This window comes from Canis lupus, chromosome 34 (genome assembly GCF_003254725.2).
Source record: "Canis lupus dingo isolate Sandy chromosome 34, ASM325472v2, whole genome shotgun sequence".
NCBI lineage: Eukaryota > Metazoa > Chordata > Mammalia > Carnivora > Canidae > Canis > Canis lupus.
In genome coordinates this window covers 18,203,425-18,220,097 of record NC_064276.1, presented here as the reverse complement: position 1 = coordinate 18,220,097, position 16,673 = coordinate 18,203,425, and the positions used below count along the sequence as shown (strand labels likewise).

The window sequence follows — 16,673 nt, the reverse complement described above, 5'->3', positions numbered from 1 at the left end:
GTCTGCCAGGCTTTAACCAGGTGACTCACTTCAAATCCATATCAGAGACCTCCCTGTAGTTTCAGAGAAATTTTAAATGTGGTTTTGAGTAAGAAGGTAAAAGAATCTTGCAAGAAATAGATTTCTTACCAGGTCTGTTTCATAAGGATTTTGAATCCATCGGGGCAAGTGGAAGGAACTGGAAGGTGTAGACTATTGCTTCCAACACCCCAAATAATGGCTGAAGAGTCTACATCTTTGTAAGGAATCTCTCCTGTCAGCAGCTCCCAAAGCACCACTCCAAAAGACCTATAGTAGTACCAGGTACAGGTACCAAAGACAGTACAGAAATACAGGTTTGTTTTGAATTCTTTATTAATTTTTAGCCAAATATACACCCAGTTTCAAAATTCTAATACTGCCATAAGAAGAACAGAAACAGCCAGGAAAACTAAGAAAAAGAAATTCAGTGAGGGGTAACCAATACTGCTTGATATTAAGAAATATTATAAGGCTTTGGTAATTAACTCTAGCAAGTGAATAGACAGCCGTACTAATGGAATGGAACAGAAATCCATAAATAGGCCAAATACATACAGGGCTTGAGTATATGATAGAAGTGACATCCCAGAACAGTGAGGGAACACTGACTGATCAGGAAATGCTATTGGGACAACTAGGGGAAAAATTAAATCTACAGCTCATCTTTTTTGGGGGAGGGGATTTTATTTATTTACTCATGAGAGACACAGAGAGGCAGAGACACAGGCAGAGGGAGAAGCAGGCTCCTTGCGGGGAGCCCTGTGGGGGACTCAATCCCACGACCCCGGGATCACAACTGGAGCCAAAGGCAGATGCTCAACCACTGAGCCACCCAGATGTCCCTATAGCTCATCTTACATCAAGATACATTCCAAATGAATCAAAAATTCAAATGTGAAAAGAAAAAAATGAAACCATAAAACCCTGACAGAACACAAGGGAAATTTTTTTTTCTTTTTACTAATCTTGGAGTGGCAAAAGCTCTCTAATTATGAAATCCAAAAACTACAAACGTAGACGTTGATCAGTTAAATTGCATTTAAAAAAAAATCTAGCATGGAGAAAGAACTCCACCATAAACAAAATAACAAAATAGGAATAGCCTATACACAAAAGGCTATACACAAAAGACTCATCTCCTTAATATATAAAATACTTCTATAAATTGATAAGAATCAAGATCAGAGACCTAAGCAAAGGATAAGAATAGCTCACAAATAAATTATAAATGGTTTGTAAACATATGAAAAAATGTACATTATAACTTATAAGGGGAACCCACGTTAAAACAGCACCCAAGATACCATGTGTTACCTAGATGGTTGGCAAAAATCCAAAAAGTTAACACATTTTGTTGGTGAGACTGAGAAAACACACATTTCTGTTGGGAACATAATTGGTATAATCCCAAAGGAGGATGCATTGGTGATAATTATCCAAATTACAAATGATCCCCCATTTCTACTTTATCTTACTCTGGTGTTACATGTCATTTTAACATATTCTATTATTTTGGTTTTTAGCCTAAGAGTTATTAGTAGCCATTCTTAAGAACGGAAGAAAAGTGACTATGGGGAAATAGACGATTAATAGTAAAGATTTGTAATCTCAAAGGAAAAGTGGGTATTTTTAAAAGGCAAACAACAACAACAACAACAAACAAACCAAAGACAGCATAGCTCATAGGGGATGCATGATAAAAGGGCAAGCAGCCCTATTATACACTTCCAGTAACTCTACAGCACATAACCGTATCACCGCAACATACATCACTGATATATACAGTGATGGTCTGAGGGACCAAGCCCAGGTAAACTTAGTTTAGTGTATTTTATTTAAGGTGAGAATTATGTAGTATATCTCACAAAGACTTCTACACTAAATGTTTATTTGAAGTTAACTTTCCATTTTCCAGAAAGTTCAGTCTATTCTGTGAAGGTCTGCAAAACTGATGATTTATAATAGGAGACTTACAAGTGAGTAACAGGAAGGAATACTTAGGGAAAGGACAAGTGTCGAAGGAGGGAAGGGCTAATAGGGGAAGTGGGAAGGCCTCTTAGTTGGGCTGCTCACCATATATCAACTTTTTCAGAGACAGGTTCATTGCGTATCACCTCTGGTGCCATCCACGCGACTGTGCCAGCAAAGGACATCTTCGTGCTTTTGTCACTGAGTTCCTTAGACGTTCCAAAATCTGAAATCTTTACCGCATCTGTATGAGTCACCAAAACACTTTAAAAAGAAATAAAGAGAACATCCAGATCATTAGTAGTAATACAAATCACAACTGTAACTGGCAACTTAGTTTGCCGCCTCCTACCCTGTAGAATTCAGCTCGTGAGTTCCAACATTATGGGAGCATTGGCTGTACCCTAGACAGAGCGGCACTCCCGCATGTGAGGCCGCCCAGTGTGGTGGGCTTTTTCCACCTAGTTTCATCCTGCCTCCACCACTTGCTAACTGGGTCGCCTCTGCCATGTTACCTGATTCTTCTAAGCCAGTTTTCTCATCTAGTATGATGGAGACAACTCAGGTCACAGTAATCTTATCCATGATTCAAACATGCAGAAAACTCTGAAAGTGATATATAAGTATTTTCTCATCTGTATCAAGCAAACTCATTTTATTTACCTGTGGCTCATTATGGAGAGCTGTCCTAGACTTTGCTTGGAGTGTGGGGTAATGCACTATGTTACCTTTCTGAAATCTTATGACTCGAAGAGTTTTTGATAAGGAATTATGGGCCTATAATAATGGCCCCATGGAATTTTCATTTGAATTAAATGAGATAAGATATGTAAAACACCTGTGCTCAATAAATATTAGTTTCTACCCTTCCCAGTCTCAGACAAACCACTAAGAAAAACACTTCTTTTAAAACACTGTTGGGGATCCGTGGGTGGCTCGGCAGTTGGGTGCCTGCCTTCGGCCCAGGGTGTGATCCTGGAGACCCGGGATTGAGTCCCGCATCAGGCTCCCTGCATGGAGCCTGCTTCTCCCTCTGCCTGTGTCTCTGCCTCTTTCTCTCTCTCTCTGTGTGTCTCTCATGAATAAATAAAATATTAAAAAAAAAAACACTGTTTACAGATGTCCGGGTGGCACAGTTGGCTAAGCGTTTGCCTTCAGCTCAGGTCATGGGATCCCAGAGTCCCCAGGGTCCTGGGATCCAGCCCTGCACCAGGTTCCCTGCTCAGCAGAGTCTGCTTCTCCCTCTGCCTGCCTCTCCCTCTCCTTCTGCTTGTGCTGTCACACACACACACAAAATCCTTAAAACACTGTTTAAATAATGGCTAACTGGGGATCCCTGGGTGGCTCGGCAGTTTGGCGCCTGCCTTTGGCCCAGGGTGCGATCCTGGAGTCCTGGGATCAAGTCCTGTGTCAGGCTCCCGGCATGGAGCCTGCTTCTTCCTCTGCCTGTGTCTCTGCCTCTCTCTCTTTCTCGCTCTCTCTCTGTGTCTATCATAAATGAATAAATAAATCTTTTTAAAAAAATAATGGCTAACTAAAATCACACATGAGACTATAACACTAGGGATTTTTTACAATAAAAAGCTAATAAGTATATAGTGGGACTCCACCAATGTTGATAAGGGAGAGCTGGAATAGGTTTAGACTTAAGTAGATTTCATGCAAGTCATGTTTTCCTTTTCATGGTATTTACCTGAAATGTGACCTGGGAAAATTGCTTTTCTAGCCTTAACGATGAATACAATCTAGTACCAGTCAAATCCAAACTATTAATATGCTTACAAACTGGACTGAATTCAAGTGAAATAACCTGTTTAGAACTTTAGAATGTTAATGAGTTAGGGTTCTAGAGACTTAATGATCTAAAGACCTATTTTTAATAAGAAGAAGGCTTGATATTCAGAGTTATCAGATTTGAGGGGGCTAGAAAACAGAAAACTTAATTCCTCTCCTCCCTTCTCTGAACCAGGAACTTCGTATTTGCCTCTTTCCCTGCCAGTGTCACGTGGCTCTCTACTTACCAAACGGCTCTGCTTACAACTGTTAGAATACCTTCATCACGTCCTACCCCTAGCTTTACACCTGATATATAAAATTTACATAATTTGGAAATTTTGATTTAACGGTGCTAGTCTTGGTGAAAATGCATAAGGACTTAAACATCATGGGATATCTGACATAGTTTCAGAATGGATGGTATCATATACCATGAAAGTCAGAAAAGGTGATAAGCCCCTAGAAAGAAAACCATGAGAAGCTCCTCTTCTGTTTCTCTTGTGCTGCTCACTATGAGACTTCTTGGCATGGTGAGAGGGAAGGGACGTGGAGGGAGGACTAGAGGGCACATGAGGTTAGAACTTACGTAAAGTCTTCTCTGAAACAAAGCTGGGGTCACACAGCCAAAGATTTAATGCGGGTAATGAAATCTCTCTTTACTGCAAGCCAGACTGATGTTTGTCTTTTCAAAGTTAGCTTGGAACCCAAAGAGGCCAAGGCTGCCGGAAGTTCAGGGGAGTACTGATAACACAGGCAAAGCCTTATTGGGTAACTTATTACTCTAATCTTTAAATGACAAGAGTCAAAGAAAGTAGCATGTGATTTTATATATTCTAACATTTCCTGACTTCTTCCTCTAAAGTTAATTCTCAAGGGGCACCAGGGAGTTAAGAAGGAAACCATTCATAGAGGCCTTTGGCAAATCTTCCGTGTCTTTTATGTGTGTAGTGGATGACAAATGCAACAGGTTGTGTAAGAATGTGAACAGATGGAATAAAGACTATAATAAAGTTTATTTGCAAGTAAAGCAAGGAGGGGGCTGTTCATTGAGCTAATGACTACGATGATCCCCGCTGAGAACGGTGGTGGTAACCAAAGGCTGCTTTGAAGTTTTTAATCAAGGACTGATTTGTGTCTTCCATGGAGAGGAAACAGAAATCACTGGGAATCCCTCATCTTCATATGACGAGGTAGGATGCAGGTAGGTGCTTTGAGTCTAAAAGTTCTGGGTTCAAGTCCTAGCTCCATGACTTTGGGCTTTGAGCCCTTGTTTTTTTTTTTTTTTTTTTTTTCATTTTCTTTCTTTTTTAGAAAGGGAGAGGAGTGGGGGTGGGGGGCGTGGGGCAGAGAGAGAATCTTAAGCAGGCTCCATGCCCAGCAGGCAGTCTGAAACAGGCCTCAATTTCAAAAACTCGAGATCATGACCTGGACTGAAATTAAGAGTCAAACACTTAACTGACTGAGCCACCAGGCATCCTTAATTTTTTTTTTATATAAAATAAGAATAATGAATGATACTTGTTGCAACTACCCCCACACAATTTTTGCCAACATCAAAGCAGATGTAATGATGGATATTAAAAAAATATTATAAACCATGAAAGCACTACACCTACATGTTTTTGAAAAAAAGATTAAGGGACGCCTGGGTGGCTCAGTGGTTGAGTGCCTGCCTTCGGCTCAGGGCATGATCCTGGAGTCCTGGGATCGAGTCCCGCGTCGGGCTCCTGCAAGGAGCCTGCATCTCCCTCTGCCTATCTCTGCCTGTCTCTGCCTCTCTCTCTCTGTGTGTCTCTCATGAATAAAAAAATAAAAATCTTAATCTTTAAAAAAAACAATTAATTCCTCTCTGCTTCTCTACAGTAAAGTGTGATGAAAAATAATAAAACAGAAGCTACAAGGAAATACCCTATTTTATCAATTCCTTTCTTCCTTTCATGCAATTTGGGAAGTGAATAAACACTCCTCTTAAAGTGATTATTGATAGCCAAAGAATCATTTCGAAAACAGATTACTAGGCACAACTCTGCTTAGACTCCAGGAAGGTCAAAGGCCAAATCTACAGTCTACCTCTAACAATTGTACAGAACCTTGTGGCATATATTTTGTGAGCAAGCTTTAGTTCTAATGTTCTTATTTTTTCTTGGCCTCTGTCTCTTATTCATCCATTTTTATCCTATCGTATGCATTTTTGAAACTCATTTTTTTAATACAATAAACCAAACCTTCAGGTGGGGAAGTTTGGCTTTAATGGGATGATGGAGAGTAAATACTTCAGTTAATAATGAATCTTGCTTCATACTTGCACGATTAAAAAGCAACACAGGGAAAACAACAACACAGGGAAAACTAGTGTCAGGTGCTTGGAGCCATCTGTCACATAAGAAAGTAAGTTGGTCAACAATAATCCAAAGAAACATGCAAATAGAATTTTCCACTATGCTGATTTAAGCTGAACTGCACATATGATGTCTAAAAACTTGAACCGTGCTTGATAAAGTTCCTTATTCAAAGCAATAAAACAAAAATTCACTCCAAAACTCACTTAGGTGATTTGAGATCACGATGAATAATTTTATGGAGGTGCAAATAATTCATTCCACTTGCAATTCCCGTGGACCAGTCCACTAGCAACCGTGGTGTGATCTTCCTGCCAGCTCGCAAAACCTCATAGAGTTGTCCATGGGCACAGTATTCCATGATGATGCAGTAACAGGGGGCCTGAGTACAAACGCCCCTTTCAAGAAAACACAAATATGTTTATAAATTCATACATACATGCAAACATACCTGTATAGATATTTTATATTTTAAGAACATTTAATACATTAAATAATTAAGACCAGTTCTCTACCCATATTATTTTTTAAAGATGTAACCTTTCCTGATTCTTCAATTACCGTTAAAACACCTCTAGTGTCCAATCTTCTCTATTATGCACACAGACAATTTTAGTTCATATTGTTTACTCCTGATTCTATGTTGTGCTGTATCTGGTACTTTTCTCTGGGGACCATTCCATTCTGGGATTCCTGAGACTCGAGTAGGCCAGGGACTGTGTTGTTTTAGATGGTTAAGAATCATTTAAATCTCTTCCTTTTAAAATTAAATAGAAGGTTTTATACATAGGATACAGAAAGAGAATTCTGGTAAAATATTGCTATTTTAACTATTAGTTGTTGAATTTTAAATTAGTCAAATTTAAGATAACTAGACTGAAAATCAAAAAAGAGACAATTTTCTATATTATATAGTCTTTGAAAAACATTTCTATTTAGAATAAAAACAATATCATACAATGTAACACATACCTATGTGGCCTATATTTCGATCAATTCCTATGTCATCTACAAATCTTTTCCTGATTATTCCAGTCCAAGAAGATCTTTCTCTTTCCTACTATGCTACACAGGAGCCACTAGTTTTTTATGCACAATTTTCCTCTCCCCATACAGATTATAGGCTCCTTGAAGGGAAAGGTCTCCAGGTTCTTGTCTCTCTACCAAGAAGGCCTAGAAGTTCACAGCAAGTCTTTGACAGCTATTTCTTAACTTTACCTGAACCTTCTTTGCACTAAATCCTTTGCACAAACATGTGCAATTGTAAGGGTTAGGAAGCAGGGAACCAACATGGGAGAATTTCTTCTATTTGTCAGGAATGTTTCCATGTTTATTGTCTTATTGAATCTCCCCAAACCACTACACAATAGTTATGACCCCTTCCGTTGTTAACAGGTAAGGCTCAGAGAAGGAAAGTGACCTGTCCTAGATGATATGCCTGTGACAGAGCTTGGATTCTAATCCAGTCTAACTTCAAAGCCTATGCTCTTTCTACTCACTATGGGACACTGCCCTCCATTTTGCTTTGCAACGTCTGCATACACATGCATACTGGGGACTCCTATGTCAGCATTACCCTAGAAAAATGATAATGATATTAACTCTACTTCATACTTTTGTCATGAAGATAAGAAAAGTGGAGAACAATTATGCCATTCTTGGTATCCCATCTCTTAATAAGTATGTACGCCTTCTTCCAAAACTTTCTAGAGTTGAGAGTATTCTATCTGCAAGATGCCCAGCTAAAGTCCTCAGCCAGCTACCAATTCATGTCCTCTCCCTTAGGTGGCTGTCAGCGATGAGAGAATGAAGAGGCCATAGCTTGCAATCATAGGAACGTCCTAAAGAACAGCAGGTTATGAAGAAGTAAAACTAAGTCTTCATTTTCCCTGCCCTGATATGCCTGTCAAATGCCACAGAGCTATCTCTATTATGCTCCTTATCACTTTCTAAGCTACCCAGAATTCTCATCTTCATGTCTAATGAAATTTTTTTTCAAGTTTCTGTTACTTGACTTTTTAGGAGAACTTGGTGGAACACAGATAAACCACAACTATAATCAGACAATTTAATTTTCATTACAAAAAAAAAAAAAAAACAATGACTAGGCAGGAATAATGTGCTTAAGAATATCAAAATAAATATTTGTTTGAAGCTATTCAGCATCCTATTCAACCATGTTTTAACTTGCTGCACAGACAGAAAGGGTAACAGTGATATGTACTTTTCATTTTTCTTGACTGATGAATGAGAAGCAATCATCCCATCAACCCTATACTATGACAAGGCTTCTTAGTAGCTATAAATAGCAGCTCTCTAATCACTTCTAATTGCTACCTTTTTCTTCCCCTTGGCACCCAATTCCATTAGGAACAGTCAGATTAGGTTTTCCTCAAAGATTGCTTTTAAAAAATTGGAAGAAAAAAAATACAGACTTCTTTTCTTTCACTTCCCCTTCTGTACATGGTTCTTACTTCAAAGGAAGCTGTAAGCACAGCAATCAGTATCCAGAGAGACATACTAAAATCTAATCATGCCTTCATATCTTCCAGACGGTCCTGAATGATTCATTGGCCAAGCAACACATGGCACAGATGGCTGCAAACATAACACTGCACAATGCCTCAAGAGCATGGTGTAATGAACCAGGGACACAGTCTCACTATTGTTTTCCATGTAGAGGTAAAGACTATTCAAGCATCTTCAGCCTAAAAAGTGGGGCATTGGCATGGCAATACTTGACCAAAATGCAGAAAACTGCACATGTAGGTAAGAGGATCAAAAGAGTAAGGTGGGAAAAGGTTGCAAGGAAAATGGGAAGAAAAAAAAAAAAAAGAAAGGAAGGAAAAATAAAGCTTCTTACACCCATACTCTCAGGATACATTTCTACCTTTGGTTTACCCAGGACATCCCTGCTGGAAAACCCTCAGACCTGGGACATACAGCTCAGCTCACTTCAGGAGGCAAAAAAAAACCACACTAATCTAGAGAATATTCTGTGTCTCAAACTCAGCATCCTAGTGATCTAAGCTTAAAAGCTGAGTTAAATATAAGTTAAATGAAAGGTCCTTCCTTCCATTTAGGATGTAGCAAACTAGAAGTGATGATTATCCTCAGTGAAGTCAAATGAAGGAAAGAAGTGAGTCTGATAGTCTATCTGCTTAAAAATAACCCTTCTGTTGTCTTTTGAAATTTATCATTGTTGGAAAGATTATGATTAGTCTCTATAGCGTTTCGTTTTCGTCTCACATCCTCCTTGCCCAAATAGGGCAACAAAGGATGGAATCTCTAGAGCAACTGAAGCTCTCTCCCATGCCCACTGTATGGATGTTCCTTCCACAAGGAAATACATTCACATACTTCATTTAGTATCCCAGTTGAATGCTTCTCTCCTTTTCACATCTCTTTCCCTTTCCATTAAGGGGTCTTGTTTAGGAATCAAAACTCAACATCAATATTCATTTAAACCCATTCTACAAAACCCTTACCCACGATTTCTATTCCTTACTTTAGGAATGTGATTCCAATGAAAAATTATCACATGACATGTTTACCTTTATAATGAGACTTTTATCAAGAGAGGATGCCTCTTGGGGGCTGGGAGAAGTTCTTCCTAGTTTAGGAAAGGGGAATTTGTAAATTATTCCACTTCTGGCTATAGCCACATTGCTCATATTATTTTCCAGGATCGAAATATATACATCAAACATATCAAGAAGCTCTAGTTTCTTAACTGTCATTCTACCTAAAGACTAGCTTTCCTGTTCTTAACTTTCACTCCTGTAAAGCCACTCATCCATTTGTTTCCAGGATAGAGCAGAGTTTGAAGCCTGGCAAGAGAGGGAACTCAAGGGAAAGCTACAGGCAGAAGAGATGACACATATTTAGAGCTCAGCACTGCCAGATTTGGGGACTTCCTCAAATTTCCCCTAATGCCTCCCCTTTTGCTAGTGATCCCTACCATTATTATGAAAATAACAGTCTGAGCTAGAAAGATATGTCCATACACTCTTGAAAACACCTACAGTGTGGAATGAGCATAGCATATAACTTACTCTCATCAGTAATTCAGCTGTCATTAGATTTAGAAGGCTGAGTGTTTAGCATTACTTGAAAAGAGATCTAGCAAAGCCTGAGGCAGGGAGAAACACTGTGAAGATGCCTCTTATTACAAGTTCATATTTAAGAAGGGAGGCTAACAGAAACTAGAGAGAGAGGTATTTTTTTTTATTAGTTTCTGTTAGCCTCCCTTCTTAAATATGAACTTGTAATAATTATGTATACAATGGAATATTACTCAGCTATTAGAAATGACAAATACCCACCATTTGCTTCAACGTGGATGGAACTGGAGGGTATTATGCTGAGTGAAGTAAGCCAGTCGGAGAAGGACAAACATTATATGTTCTCATTCATTTGGGGAATATAAATAATAGTGAAAGGGAATATAAGGGAAGGGGGAAGAAATGTGTGGGAAATATCAGAAAGATGAGACAGAACGTAAAGACTGCTAACTCTGGGAAACGAACTAGGGGTGGTGGAAGGGGAGGAGGGCGGGGGGTGGCAATGAATGGGTGACGGGCACTGGAGGTTATTCTGTATGTTAGTAAATTGAACACCAATAAAAAATAAATTAAAAAAAATACCTCTCTGTTACACAGAGACTAATTGTTCTGTGATTGCATCAGATATTAGCTTTGTTTTCTTAACTGAACTTTAGGATGTGCAGGTTATCTCAGAGTGAGCTCCATCATCTCGCTGATAAATGAGGTTAATTCATCAGCTAGGATTGCTTGGTAGGAATCCATTTCTCCCTTTCTGTCTCATGTACATCCTTTCTGAGAAGGGTGTGCTTTGGCAAAAAGAACTACTAGATTATAAGATCCTTAAAGACATAACTTTCATTCAATCGTTGGTGCCCTCCCAAAGCACCTAGCATGGTACTAAGTCTATAGTATTCTTGATGTGTCTTTCAAAGCAGGAACTCATATGTAGATATTGGGGGAAAGAAAATCTATTTCTTAAAAAAAAAAAAAAAGCCTTGACCTACTTGAAAGCGATGATGTTAGGGTGCTTCAACTTCCTCAAATGCTTGATATCCGTCTCATTCTGTTCTCTCACTTTCTTGATGGCCACCTCTTCCGCTCGGAACTTGCCCAAGAAGACAGCTCCTTGGGCTCCACTACCCAGCCACTGCAGCTCTGAGATCTCCTCAAATGGCACTTCCCAAGTATCTAGGCACACAAGCGAGAAACAAACTTAGATCTCGGAATTTACTCAGGGACCATCCTACAAGGCCATTCCAAAGGTACCAACTTCAGCATCACCCCAGATGATCTCTACCCTTTGACTCCCACCTGGTAACTCACCAAAAGATACAACCCTCCTATGGGTCTTGGTACTATCCATCACATATTCTCATGTATTAGTTTGTATCAATTTTTAACCAATGAAATCAAGCAGATCAGAGATCTCTAATATACTCTCCACTGAACAAAACATATCTTGACATTCCCATGGGCCCACCTCCTCACTTCAAGCTTGCATGTTCAATCCACTTATCTATACCACTATCTCTAGTCCATCACCCATGATAAGTCAGTGTTGTTTTACTCCTCTTTGAATCTCTAGTGCAGATGCTTAATTAATCTTTCCTGAATTTTCAATGATACTCTCACAAGGATCTAATTATGTTAAAACTTATGTTAATATTTACCTTTTATTGAGTACTACGTGCCAGACACTAGCATAAAGCTTTATATATCTCATGTGTTTATCCTTTCAACAATTTTGTAAGTCTGGTCTTATTGTGGTTATTTAGAGATGAGAAACAAAGACAGGGAGATTAAGTAACTTACCCAAGGTCATATAGATGGTAAGTGGCAGAACTGGGCCCAGAGCTCAAGAATGGCTGAATCCAGGGACAGTGCTTTCTCCACTATACCACATTGCCTCTCATGAAGTAATTGAGAGGGTCATTAGCCATGATAGATTTACTCATATAGATGCAGTACTTTCCAGTTTCTCTCTTTCTTAGAAGTTGATTTTCTTTGCACCAAAAAAGTAACAGGAGTCATTTCTAAGTGGTGACATTATTGATGATTCACATTACATTCTTTATTCTTTCCTGTATTTTTTTAACCTGAGCCTGTATTACTTTTATAATGAATAAAATGCTATTTTTAGATAAAGTACCTCAAAAATTCAATCAATATGTGCTTTAATCTCATGGAACTTAAAAAGGAGAATATGATCCACTGATCCTTCTCCTTGTCCCCCTTTTTATCAGTTCATTGTCAACTGGTAAAAAATAAACATCAAAGAACTAGGAGTCCCACAGAGTGGAGAGAGGATGATGACAATGTTAAAGGTTACGGGGGATTTTCATTAGATCATCAAGCACTAAAAGGTCACTGTTTGCAGAACATTGAACAAGGTAGTGTTGAGTCAGCTCTGAAGATATTCTGATCTTGAAAGCAGATCAACTCACATCTACCATGGTGAAGAAGCAGCAGAAAGAGGTCATCAGGACCTAGAAGGAACTACATTTTCCTCTTTTCTAATTTTCTCAACCTTGAGAGAAAAGAAATTCTGCAGAGTCTTAATAAAATGTGGCCTCTCATTATATTGGTTAAAACATGACCTTCCAGAGAAAATGACATGGGGCAGGACAAATTACAGTGAGGATGGTTGACAGCATAGGTATTTAACCCATTCTTTTGCTCTGAGCAGATTGAAGGTTTCTGCTCTGCCGAAATTAGATAGATGCTACATAAAAACAATTTCTCTAAAATACAAATAGATCACAAATACGAAATCATCGAATAAAAAAATGATACCAAGTGAGATGCAGGAGGAATGAGTGAGTTACGTGGGTTTGACTGCTTTGAGGATCTTTCTGGCTTCGAATGACTGACAAGAGTTAAGTGTGTCACACAGCCCCACTTCCATCCCCAAAGGTTTATCTGTGCAGCAAACGCAGGACCCAGATATCCATAACACACCATCAGAAGGTTTTACTTGTTAGGGGTCTGTCTGGTGAGGAACTAGACACAGTGTCACTTTGGCCACTCTGGGGCCAAATAAAGTACTATTGCTGGATTCTGGGGCAAGAACATACTGGGCTATATTTTCCTGAAAAACTTTATAAAAACCCAAGTTATCCTAATTTTAAGTGTAGTAACTACTAAAATTAGACATCTTTGGGTGTTTTATTCCCCCATTTACTGAACCTTTATTCACTGCTAAATGCTAGAAACACCAGAAAATATTAGAAAAAAACAAACAAAAGCATTTTATCTACAATCCCATTCCATATTCAGTTTTCATCTTCTCTTCCAGTCTTTGCTCATATGTATGCAACTATGTAGGAGTTGTAGGTGACACATAATCTTTTACACTTTTTTCAGGTAATGTGTATATCCCATATATTTCCAGTTTTTATTATAAGCTTTTTCATAGTTGCTCACTATACCCTTGTACTTTTTTCTGTACTTGAGTGTTTCCATCTTTTTGTCTGGTCTAAATTTGATACTTTTTTCTTTCTTTATATTATTTCCTCAGACTCAGTTCTTAGGTTAAACAGTACAGTTTGCTATACATTCTAACTTGCCATCCAAAAGGGTTTCGCTAGTTTTTGCTGAGAGCAGTAAAGCATAAGTGTGTCCCTTTGACTATAAGTTTGTCATCAATGAATATTGTCGATAGTCTTCTGGCTTCTAATTTATTTAGGTGTAAGGTAATGTATTATAAGTTTGCACTACTTTATTATTTATTTTAAAAGATTTATTCATTTGAGAGAGAGACAGAGAGTGCAGGGCAGAGGGGGAGGGTGATAGAATCACAGGCTAACTCTCCGTGGGGCAGGGAGCCCAGTGCAGGGCTCAATCTCACAACCTGAGCCGAAACCAAGAGTCAGCTGCTCAACTGACTGAGCCACCCGGGCACCCCAAGTTTGCAGTACTTTAATTGCCAGTGACGCGGAAGGTTTCTCCACATTTGTCTAATGCTCACAGTTGTTCTGCATGAATTGTCACAATTATGCTTCGTGCATTTATCTGCCGGGGTCCCAGAGTTCTCATAAACTTGAAGGGGTTTTCTATTTCTTGAATACATGTGAAGAGAATATATTTTTGAAAACTTACTTTATATTTTATTATTTTTTGAACACATTATTTTCATAGATGCCTGTCATTTCCTTCGTAATTTCTTCTACTACCTAATCAATCTCCTGAGAGTAATCTATGGTTGATTCTTTTTTTAAATTTAATCTTTACATCCAGGGCACCTGGGTGGTTCAGTTGGTGAAACATCTGCCTTTAGCTCAGGTCATGACCCCAGGGTCCTAGGATGGAGTCCTATGTTGGGCTCTCCCTGCTGTTCCTCCTGCTCGTGTGTGCTCTCTCTCTGTCAAATAAATAAAATCTTAAAAAAAGGTTTAATCTTTATATCCATCTGGAGCTTTTTTTGATGTATGGTATGAGGACCAAGGCAAATTAATTTTTTTCATATTGTTATTGAATGATTCCAAGCCAATTTATTAAATAGTTCTTTCTTTTTATATCATTTTATAATGTTTATATTATAATTTCTTATATATATGCACATATATATAAAATAAGTAAACTCTACACCCAACATGGGGCTTTAACTCATAACCTCAAGATCAAGAGTTACATGTACTATGACTAAGCCAGCCAGGTGCCCCTACAATTTCTTATATTTTGAAATAAATAATGCCTATTATTTAGCATTGTATGAAATGGGAAATAAATGAATTATTAAAATATAAATGATAAATACATTTGGCACTCAAATACCAAAGGTTGACGATATTATACTAAAGAGTAAAATTTTCCTCTACCAACAATAGCTCATGCCTGTGTTGTTCAGCTATGCTTAGCCAAGTCTTAATTATCCATAGAAAAATAGAGTGGACCACACTGGTAATTCAGGAACAGAGTGTAAAGTAATACTTCAACCACCTTTCTATCAATCTTTTTACTGGAACTAATTATCAGAAGTAAAACTGATGTGACTCAGTCCTTTTGTCTCATCCCAATATCCCTCTCAATATCTAGTCAGAAGCCAAGGAGTAGGAAAAAAAAAAAAAAAACAGAAAAAAGAATGTTAGCAAAGAGGATGTGCAAAATTCAGGGCCCCCACTAACTGTCAGCAAGATAACGACATAACAATGGAACCTGGCTGTGTTTGCTCTGGGGTTAGTCTCAGACTTTCTGCTGCTTTTGTATCTGTCCATTGGTAATCTTCCCCAGCTTCTATCTTCTGATTCATCACTCTGAGTCCTGTCTTAATTCCAATATCTACCATGATCTCTAAGACTGAGAAAAACCCCCGTGCCCATCTACTTTTACAGCATAAATTTTCCTTTGTTTATATTCAGACATGGTTATGATAATACTTGCATTAAGGACTGGGAACTATTTGGCAGTAAAAGATTTCAATTACACATACTACCTTACTTGGACTTCATTACCAACATACCAAATGGGAGATGAAGATTTCATTAAAATTTTGAAAAATCAAGTGAAATTTTCTCCTAAGTACCAAGAGTAGAGACACATCTGTTCTGTGTACTATCCTTTAGTTGACTGTAATCCAGGATTAAAGATTAGCTCCCTGATCCCAGAGCTGACAAGGAAAAAACTACCTTAGTTTCTGGCTAGTGAGTCTCTTTGATGGCCCCCGGCAACACCAGCCACAGTAGGGTATCCTGTCATCTGCTGAAGATTTAGGCAGCTATAAGGTGCTTTGTAAGCTTAAGATGACCAGGCCTATTTCTTATTTACTCTTTAAATAAGCCTTTCTGACAGTCACATAATCAATTGGAAGACAATTAAATAGAAGTCTAGAGGACAATTTTTTAAAAATTATTTTTTTAAAGTAGGCTTCACACCCATTACGGGTTCGAACTCATGACCCTGAGACCAAGACCCGAGCTGCGATGGAGAATTGAACACTTAACCAACTGAGCCACCCAAACACCCTCCAAAATTTTTAAAGCTCCTTTTGACAGCCACATAGGATGGGTCGGTTGCCCATCTTTACGAGCCTGAAGCTCAATGCTGCATTTGGATCCTGAGATCTCCAAATTACCGCCAAAATAATTATTTGATTGGGCAAGTGAAGACCCTAAAAACCGAAGGTAGTTTAACACATAAACAGATATTAGTAGGTTTTGCATCTGAGCAGAGAAGAGGGAACTTTTTAAAAAATAATAAATTAAGAGTGGTTATCTCTGGGTTGTGGGATAACAAGTACTTTTTATTTTCCTCTTTGTGCTTATTTTTATTCTCAGTTTTTAAAATAACAACACTGTTTAACATTGAAACCCCCAACCTTCATGTGACAAAGAACAGCTTTTTTTTTTTTAAAAGATTTTATTTATTTATTCATGAGAGACACAGAGAGAAGGAGAGAAACAGAGACACAGGCAGAAGGAAAAGCAGGATCCATGCAAGGAGCCCGATGCAGGACTCGATCCCAGGGCTCCAGGATCACACCCTGGACCGAAGGCAGGTGCTAAACCGCTGAGCCACCCAGGGATCC

The 16,673-nt window shown here is 38.5% G+C and overlaps 1 protein-coding gene across 10 annotated transcripts in view; it reads right to left on the bottom strand.

Annotated features, from left to right (window-relative positions):
* MAP3K13 (mitogen-activated protein kinase kinase kinase 13) overlaps nucleotides 1-16,673 on the bottom strand; it is a 430,364-nt gene that overhangs the window by 285,623 nt on the left and 128,068 nt on the right. For 8 of the 10 annotated variants that reach the window (XM_049105739.1, XM_025451171.3, XM_049105738.1 and 5 more), the window contains 4 exons: nucleotides 11,155-11,338; nucleotides 6,311-6,502; nucleotides 2,095-2,253; nucleotides 130-288 (listed from right to left, as the gene is read on the bottom strand). The exons of the other annotated variants lie outside the window; for them this stretch is intronic. In XM_049105739.1, the coding sequence (XP_048961696.1) occupies nucleotides 130-288; nucleotides 2,095-2,253; nucleotides 6,311-6,502; nucleotides 11,155-11,338 (694 nt within the window). The remainder of the gene's footprint in view (nucleotides 1-129; nucleotides 289-2,094; nucleotides 2,254-6,310; nucleotides 6,503-11,154; nucleotides 11,339-16,673) is intronic. 10 annotated transcript variants of the gene reach the window in all.